This window comes from Glycine soja, chromosome 5 (assembly GCF_004193775.1).
Source record: "Glycine soja cultivar W05 chromosome 5, ASM419377v2, whole genome shotgun sequence".
In the NCBI taxonomy this organism is placed as follows: domain Eukaryota; kingdom Viridiplantae; phylum Streptophyta; class Magnoliopsida; order Fabales; family Fabaceae; genus Glycine; species Glycine soja.
In genome coordinates, this window is record NC_041006.1 from 30494203 (window position 1) to 30504303 (window position 10101).

The 10101-nt window shown below is 32.1% G+C and overlaps 1 protein-coding gene and 1 long non-coding RNA gene across 2 annotated transcripts; both read right to left on the reverse strand.

Moving 5' to 3' along the window:
* Positions 1-839: 839 nt before the first annotated feature.
* Positions 840-1491, reverse strand: LOC114412498. Its single transcript, XR_003666757.1, has 2 exons — positions 1440-1491; positions 840-1174 (listed from the first exon to the last, which is right to left on the reverse strand). It is a non-coding gene; the product is annotated as an uncharacterized LOC114412498 (long non-coding RNA).
* Positions 1492-5266: 3775 nt separating this feature from the next.
* On the reverse strand, positions 5267-5844 carry LOC114412497. The gene is made up of 2 exons (XM_028376424.1): positions 5428-5844; positions 5267-5320 (listed from the first exon to the last, which is right to left on the reverse strand). Exons 1-2 carry the CDS (start codon positions 5819-5821, stop codon positions 5286-5288), a joined length of 429 nt encoding a protein of 142 aa, XP_028232225.1. The 5' UTR covers positions 5822-5844; the 3' UTR covers positions 5267-5285.
* Positions 5845-10101: the final 4257 nt, after the last annotated feature.

A 10101-nucleotide genomic window follows, 5' to 3' on the forward strand; every position in this document is an offset into this window, starting at 1 on the left:
CTTCCAGGCCCTTTCATTCACATGTTGGATGGAGAGGATTTAAATGAACTCCCAAAACTAAAGAAGCCACTTAAGTGGTTGTCTGGTTGATTACATTTAATACTGAGTTCTCCAGAGAGAGAGAGATAGCATGCATTAAATCCAGAGATTACAGTTACCTATAAGCAAAGCAATTACTATCACGTAGGAGTAGTACTTTGTGTTTTCTCTTTAACTTCAGTTGTCATACAAAATTAAATTGCCAAAGTAACATTAAATCCTTAGTACTTTTATGCGACTTAATTAATGAATCTCTTCCTTAATCCTATTTTTGTTAAAGTTACAAGATTCAAGATTGTATTCATCCCAAAGATAACATGAAAGTAGCTAGCTTCATTTTACGGCTTTGATATGATGAGGCCATTTGAGTTGCAAGCGTGAGTTATATAGTATTTGTAATTGCTTTTCAAATTATTTATGTTACACATATATAAGATGACGTTGTGGGTTTATATGTTATGCCATCTAGTCCATGAGATCGATTCCTCAAGTGAACCAAAATATGAAAAGTTCCAGACAGTCATAGATTAATGTCAAAAGAAGGAAGAGGCTCTTAATGATTACCGACCACTTGTACTTTATCAACTAGGCATATATTTCCATGAAATTTCATTTTCATACATGAGGAAAGATTAATTGGGACAAATATTTGCATGCGATTTCATTTTCATACTTAAAATAATCATGTAATAATAATATAAAATAATTTTACATTATTATTCAATCATAAATTATTATATATAATAAATTTATTTATTTTAAATATCATATGATAATTTTTATTGATTAACAGTGTCAGATAATCATACACATAATCATTACATTAACTCTTCATCAATATGGATATGAGCAAAAGAGAAAAGTAAAATACAAATTCTCAACTCCAAACAAATGAGACAGTTACCAACTCCTAATGTATCAAAACAATCAAACATAGCACAAAAAGAAAACAATCAGCCATAAATAAGTGGAATTGTGGATGCTATATATAGTACTTAGGAGAGTAATTTCATATATTTAAAGGATTATTATGCTTTTGAGTATAAATATAGTCAACGTGAGCGGCAAGTGTTCTCCTCATCAAGCATTCATCCTCTCCAACGCCTTCACAGCTCTCATCAACCGCCTCAGCACTCTACAAATATCAAAACTATACTAATATACCATAAACATAGCCCCCCATCAATTATATATAAAAGGGTCTTGCTATCTTTACGACACTGATTAAAAAATTAAGATTAGAAGGATTTTATTAAAAATATTGTATGAAAACATTTAAAAATTAAAGGAGAACATATTTTTACACATCTTAATAAAACCTTTTTCCTCTTCACCTCCTTAACCCTTAGTATTTGTTTATATAAAAATGAATATATAGCATTAAAATTCGACAAACCAACCTGTTGGTGCGGTTTGGCTAAGGATTCTTGGTGAAAAGCTGGTTCAGGGTGTTAGAACAAATCTCTTTTAACCTGTGATATTACAAACTACAAAGAAACACAGGTTATTAATAAAATGCGGAAATTACAGATCAAAACATACCTCCAGCCATTGCTATGAAGAGTTTCTTGTTTTGGTTCTTCCAAGCTCTCTCTCTTCCACTCTCTAGATGGTGTATAAGACTGAATTCGAAGGGATGAGCTCAGGGACCAAATTCATGTGCTTATATAGGCATTCTACCATCAAGAATGCATTTATCAGCCATTACCACTCATTATTGGCTGTTACAATTCTTTATTGGCCATTATCATCCATTAACAACCATTCAAAATGGCTTTCAAAACTGATGAGCGTTACAAAATTTCAAAATGTTATGACCATGAATTATTACATTCTCCCACTTGGTCCAAACATTTTGACTTAATGCTCAATCTTCTTAAGAAATGAATATATGAATCATAGTGATAGTTCCTCTTATAACGAGTAATATCATCTATGTATTACAATATACTCAATTTCCCAAGCAGTATACTTAAAGTGGTAATAAAACTTCATGAATAAACCCAATGTTTATTCTTGGTCCAAAACATAATTTTTCTCAAATAAATCAATGTGCACCAAAATATGAGAAAATATCATAATATAAAAGTTTCAATTTTTACATATATGTATACAATCATAAATTGGAACCAAGTCCCATTCTTTCTACATGATCCTTAAATTTAAACGGTGGCATGCCTTTAGTTAAAGGATCAACGATCATCAACTCAGTGCTTATATGCTCAATGACCACTTTCTTGTCTTTTACTCTTTCTCTAATGGCTAAGTACTTAATGTCGATGTGCTTACTTCGACTTCCACTTTTGTTATTCTTAGCCATAAAGACAGCAGCTGAGTTATCGCAAAAAATTCTTAAAGGCCTTGAAATAGTATCAATTATCTTCAGCCCAGAAATGAAACTTTTAAGCCATACACCATGTGATGTAGCCTCAAAACAAGAGACAAACTCAGCTTCCATGGTAGAAGTAGCAGTCAAAGACTGCTTAACACTCCTCCATGAAATAGCTCCACCAGCCATCATGAAAATGTACCCAGATGTTGATCTACGAGAGTCAACACAACCAGCAAAGTCTGAGTCTGAATAACCAATCGCATCTAGATTGTCTGTCTGTCTATACATAAGCATGTAATCTTTGGTCCCTTGAAGGTACCTCAACACTTTCTTAGCAGCTCTCCAGTGGTCAATACCTGGATTACTCTGATATCTTCCTAACATTCCAACTGCAAAAGCAATGTCAGGCCTTGTGCATACTTGAGCATACATGAGGCTTCCAACAACTGAAGCATAAGGAATGTTTTTCATTTGTTCCCTCTCAAAGTCATTCTTTGGACATTGGTTCAAATTAAACCTATCACCCTTCACAATGGGAGCAACACTTGGTGAACAATCTTTCATCCGAAATCTCTCTAGAATTTTGTTAATATAGGTTTCCTGTGATAGACCCAAAATACCTCGAGATCTATCTCTATGAATCTTAATGTCGATGACATAAGATGCATCACCCATATCCTTCATGTCAAAATTCTTAGAGAGAAATTGTTTCACCTCATGTAGCAAACCCCGATCATTGGCTGCAAGTAAAATATCATCTACATATAAAACAAGAAAGCATATTTTACTCCCACTAACCTTGTGGTATATGCATTGATCCATGGGGTTTTCATCAAAATCAAATGAAGAAATTATCCCATGAAACTTAAGGTACCACTGACGGGAAGCTTGTTTTAAACCATATATAGATTTATTAAGCTTGCAAACCAAATGCTCACCACTATTAGAGGAGAAACCTTCAGGTTGTTTCATATAAACCTCCTCCTCTAAATCACCATTAAGAAAAGCTGTTTTCACATCCATTTGTTGCAACTCAAGGTCAAAATGAGCAACTAATGCCAAGATTATACGAAGAGAATCTTTCTTAGATACTGGAGAAAAAGTCTCTTTATAATCTATTCCTTCCTTTTGAGTAAATCCCTTAGCAACAAGTCTTGCCTTGTATCTCTCAATGTTGCCTAATGAATCCTTTTTGGTCTTAAAGACCCATTTACATCCAATGGCCTTCGCCCCATTAGGCAACTCTACAAGGTTCCAAACTTTGTTACTCTGCATGGAACTCATCTCATCCTTCATGGCATCATACCATAAATTTGACTCTTTACAACTCATGGCTTGATCAAAAGTTTCAGGATCATTTTCAGCTCCAATATTATAGTCAGATTCTTGCAAATATACAATATAATCACTAGGAATAGCTGATTTTCTTACTCTAGTAGACCTCCTTAATGTTGCATCAACATTTTCTTGGGGATCATGTTGTTCAACTGGTTGTTCATCATTTTCATGAATTTGATGATCAACTTGATCTACTGGATTATCAACAACAGTTTGTGGAATGCCAATCATGTGTTGTTCATCATCCCTTTGAACTTGAGGGGTATGAATTACAACCAATCTTTCATTTGACGTGGAAGGTTGAGATTCTATATAATCAATTTCAGAACCTAAGTCCCTCAATTGATCACTCCCACTGATCAAATCATTTTCAATAAATTTGGCATTTCTTGATTCCACAATCCTAGTAATATGATGTGGACAATAAAACCTATAACCTTTAGACCTTTCGGCATATCCAATGAAATACCCACTAATGGTCCTCGGGTCAAGTTTCTTCTCTTGTGGGTTATATATTCTCACCTCAGACGGACAACCCCAAACGCGCATATGTTTCAAACTCGGTTTCCAACCTTTAAATAACTCAAAAGGTGTCTTTGGGACAGCCTTGGTTGGAACACGATTTAATATATACGCTGCCGTCTTTAGTGCTTCAGCCCACAAGGATTTAGGAAGATTGGAGTTGCTAAGCATACTCCGCACCATGTCCAATAATGTTCGGTTCCTTCTTTCTGCCACACCATTCTGATTCGGAGAACCAGGCATAGTGTATTGGGCAACAATCCCATGTTCTTGAAGGAACTTTGCAAAGGGACCAGGTGCTTGTCCATTCTCAGTATACTTGCCATAGTATTCTCCACCTCTATCTGATCTCACTATTTTTATTTGCTTGCCACATTGGTTCTCAACTTCAGCCTTAAAGACTTTGAAGGCATCCAATGCTTCGTATTTGTTATGAAGCAAATAAACATTCATATATCGTGAATAATCATCTATAAAGGTGATAAAATATTTCTGACCATGTGCATCCATATCTGGACAACAAATATCAGTATGAATTATTTCTAATATGCTTGAACTCCTATTAGCACCTTTCTTAGACATGTTGGTCTGCTTACCCTTAATGCAGTCCATACAAGTCTTAAAGTCAGCAAAATCTAGAGTATTGAGTACCCCATCTTTCACTAACCTTTTAATCCTCTCAATGGAGATATGTCCTAATCTCCGGTGCTATAACATAGAGGAATTCTCATTAATATTACACCTTTTAATACCAGTTTGAACATGCATAGAACTATAAGTGGCATTATTTTGTAAACCAAGAAGATAAAGACCATCAGACAATATACCATTCCCAACACATTCAGAATTATAAAATAACTCAAATGATGTGTCTTTGAAATTAAAGGAATATCCAAACGGTACAAGCCTTGAAATAGAAATCAAGTTTCGGGAAAAACTTGGTACATAAAAAGTCCTTTCTAATTTTAAAATAAAGCCACTACTTAAAGTCAAAATGCAAGTTCCAATGGCCTCCACATGTGAGCCTAGCTTATTGCCTGATAAAATGCTTTGCTCACTTCCCACTGGTTTCCTTAGGTTTTGCATACCCTGTAAAGAATTTGCAATATGAATAGTAGATCCAGAATCAATCCACCAGGTGTTAATATTAACACTAACCATATTAGATTCATAACATACTAATGAGATTGATTTACCTTTCTTCTCAAGCCATTTCTGGAATCCGGGGCAATTCTTTTTCATGTGTCCCTTCTTCTTGCAAAAGAAACACTTTGCCACCTTCTTAATATCAGCTTGAGGTGGTATTTTACCATTCCCCTTCTGATAAGCTTGAGACTTAATTGCTTTGTTCTTCCCATAAGCAGTAGTCAGTAGTGCACTCTCACCCATCTCCATTACAAGCCTTTCTTCTTCCTGAACACACATGGTCATTAATTCATTGATAGACCATTTATCTTTATGTGTGTTGTAGGAAATCTTAAATGGCCCATATTCATGCGGAAGGGTGTTCAAAATGAAATGCACTAGGAAGGACTCAGACATATCAACCTCTAGTTTCTTAAGTTGAGCTGAAATATCTCGCATTTTCATGATGTACTCACGCACACCTTTCACACTGGTGAGCCGAAGAAAAGAAAACTTCATGATCAAGGTGCTTGCTAAAGTCTTATCTGAAGTGATGAACTGGTCATCAATGGCCTTAAGCAAGTCTCGGACCTTTTCATGCTGGTCAACAGAACCACGTATCCCAGCCGAGATTTTAGTCTTAATGAACATCACGCTGAGCCGGTTGGATCGTTCCCACCGCTCATATAGCGCAACGTCAGCTGGGCTACTTTCATTTGTGATTGCAGGTGGTTCGTCTTTCCTTATAGCATAATCTATGTCCATCCACCCCAATTGTAAAAGAATTCTCTCCTTCCATATCTTATAGTTATCTCCTTTGAGTTCGGGAACATCACATTGAATATCAGAAAAATTAATAGTTTGAGAAGCTGCAAAATTCAAAGGCTTATGTCAAAATTTGAGGCATACTAATCTTAATTGTATCTTTTACCAATGTAAACATACCATAAAATTGAATTTTGTGACATAAAAATTTCCTGTGGGCTAAATTTTTAATTCAATAAGAAACAATTAAACCTTATGATAGAATAATCAAATTATTTGCTTAATATTCATGCTTTACGGGTACAATATGAAAATAATTTAATTTCTATCGTAAATTTTTACTTTATGATAAAATCGACAAATTATCCATACATCATGATGCCTGTGGGTAAATCATGAAAAATAATACGTCATTTTATCCCAATTAATTATACAGATATAATAAAAATTCTTGTGAGATAAAATTCATTATATAAGTATAATTAATTACAATATTATGTCTAATTCCTTATATGATCTTTAACCAACTTAATATATAATTTTAATCAAATATAGATGCTGTGGCTAATCCATAATTAATCAAAATCATAAAGATCACTTAGACATAAAAATTTATTATATGAGAATAAATAGTATTTTGCATTTCAAAATCAAGATACAATATAATTATGAATAAGATTCTCATATAATTTTATAATTGAAATATAATATTATGCATTTGATTTCATATATATATGCATAGAATAAAATGTTCTAGAATATATTCATGCATAAATTAAATCAAAATTCAAAAAACTGTAAAGCACAATGTGTATATAACGTATTAAAAACGACAACATATCAGAAAAGCCTTATTGGTTTAGTGGTCTGCACATACATTAGTGTTCTCGAAGTCAAGGGTTCGATACCCAGCTAGCACAAAACGTAGGAGTTTTTGTCTTTTTTTTTTTTTTTTTTAAACACTGTTCATCATCTTCAACCTTTAGCGGGTCAAACCCGACCCATACGCAGACCCGTTCGTTTTTCATTCATTCGGACACCATTTTTCACGATTCAAAAGCCAAAATTAAGGAAATCAAACGAAATACATATTTCTAATTTTATTTTTTAAGAAACAAGGCCCTTCATACCATAAACAAAATCAAATCGGAAAATACCGAAAAACAAAAATGGACAAGGCAGAGGCAATTCTTGCTCTGATACCAAATGTTAGAACAAATCTCTTTTAACCTGTGATATTACAAACTACAAAGAAACACAGGTTATTAATAAAATGCGGAAATTACAGATCAAAACATACCTCCAGCCATTGCTATGAAGAGTTTCTTGTTTTGGTTCTTCCAAGCTCTCTCTCTTCCACTCTCTAGATGGTGTATAAGACTGAATTCGAAGGGATGAGCTCAGGGACCAAATTCATGTGCTTATATAGGCATTCTACCATCAAGAATGCATTTATCAGCCATTACCACTCATTATTGGCTGTTACAATTCTTTATTGGCCATTATCATCCATTAACAACCATTCAAAATGGCTTTCAAAACTGATGAGCGTTACAAAATTTCAAAATGTTATGACCATGAATTATTACACAGGGCGGATGGACATGGCATGGACGAGCATGGAGCTGAGTAATAGGGTGAAGAATAGGGCAGTGACCTTGGTCATCTTCTTTGGTATCGAAGGATGAAATCTTATCTTACTATTAAAGAAGATAGAAAAATAAATAACGGGTGCTTAGAATAATGTAATAAGAGTGAGTAAAACAAGGAATATATATAGAGAGAGGACGCATTTTGAAGTGTGAACCTTGGAAGTGAGTAGGGGCTTTATTTATTGTAGCTGACAATCAAAGACCAACGGCATCGAGGCACCAATGAAAAACAAGGAGATACATAATAAATGAAACCTCAAAGGCTCAAACACATTTCCCTTTTTTTTTATTTATAATAAAGTAGTCAATGAACAGTAAGTCACATGAATGATGAATAGTGGATAAAATGGAGGGGAACTAAAGCAACCAAAAGAACTAAACCGAGTAGAAAGAAAAAAAAAGGCTAGCTTGGAACTTCCATTCGGGTTGGAAATTGTTACAAAATGACATGAACATTGATTAAAGAATTAAAAATAAAGTATCTTTAAAAAAATATTATTATATTTTTATCATGACTTTTAATGTGATTTCACATAGTTAATTTTTAATAAAATTAAATTATTTTATTATTGATCTTTTATCCAGTAGTTTTGTCAAGATGAGAGAGAACAAGTGTAATCAATCATAAACTTAAATCATTAGATTTTATTTGAATGATCATCAAGATTAAAACAAAAATGCATATATATAACTTTCTAGAGTGATCATGTGGCCAATAAATGGTATGTGTATCTTTGTTTTATTAAATGATGTGAGGATGTTGTATAAAATTAAATTCCTTTTGTTAAATTTGCATTGTGAAATTTTAAAAGTAAAAATATATACAATTTGACTTAAGTTTTACCAAATGTTGTAAGCCTAAGTAACCATTTTTCTTAAAGGTTAAATAATTTTTTTTAAGATGAATTAACTAAGTTTTTACTTCCTAAGTTTTTTTAAAATTTAAATTTTAGTTTCTGAATAACCGTTCAAGGTTACTAAATTTTTATAAAATTCAATCTTTAGTTCCTGAACAAAGTATAAATCTCTTTATTTCTATTTATTTAATGAAATTTTAGAGATTAAAAATCTAATTTTTAAAAAGTTTAAACACTTTGATCAATTAATTTTTTGTTTAAGAACTAAAAAATTTAATGAGAAAAAATTAAGAAACCTTAACTAATCAAATAAAAACTTAGTTAATCCTTTTACGATATAATACTTTATTTTAAAATGTTACATTTTTATGAAAATAATATTGTGTTATTTTATAGTTACGTTGCTTACTATTTTAAGGTTTATTTATATTAAAAGTGATTAAAATGTAATATTTTGTATCTGGAAAAAAGAAAATATTTTTTTTAAGTATAGGAGATGTTTGTTTCAGCGTTTCATATTACATTCCTTGCAATACTATGTTTGAGAATGTTATTCCAATAAACATGTTTGATTGATATTTAATAATTTTAGAAAATTATTTAATTAAAAAATAAATAAAAGAAGAAATGGGAAAAAAATATAGTGGGAATGAGTAGTTAGTATAGGAAGTAATTTTCACTCCTATGGAAATCAACAATACATGGAAATTAATATATTTTTAAAACTTGTAATAAGCATAAAAATGTGATGTTTTTTTATATTCACATTCCTGAAAATGATGTACGATGCCTTGAAACAAACACAATCATATGCAACAATAATGTAAATGTATTTTGAACATTGATTATAAAAAACGTATTATTATTTGAAGATGTGCCTCTGCTCTCGCTAATTTACATGTTCTTATGGTCAGGGAGGATATTTATTTAACCTATTCAAAGTTATTTTAATTTGTATAAATTATGTCTTCAATTACTTTAATTATAATTAGTGTGCCTATAACTTTTTTTTTTATATTCTTTTAAGAAAATTTTGAGCTGGGTAAAACTATTAGAATTAGGAATGATAAATATTTTTATGTGAATATTTAATATAACTACATATTTAAAATTCAAATTCATGATTAACATCAAACAATCACACAAATCTATGATTAACCTCAAACAATCACACGCATATTTATTTCATGCTCAATGTTCCTTCAATTAAACTTTAAACAAAACTTTTGTACGTCATAATTTTAAAATATATTGGCTATATGCTACCACAAGAACTTGCAAATGACTTGTGCAGGGCAGGATGTATCTATCTAATATATCTATATGAAAAGAATAGTCTAGCGAAAATCCTTTTTTTGCCCTGGCTACTTTGTTGACACGTCACACATTTATTGGTTTTATTGTCTTTGCCGCTCCAGGAGTAGTCGAATTTGCCCCTGTCTCCAGCATTAACATGTGGTATAAACGGGGG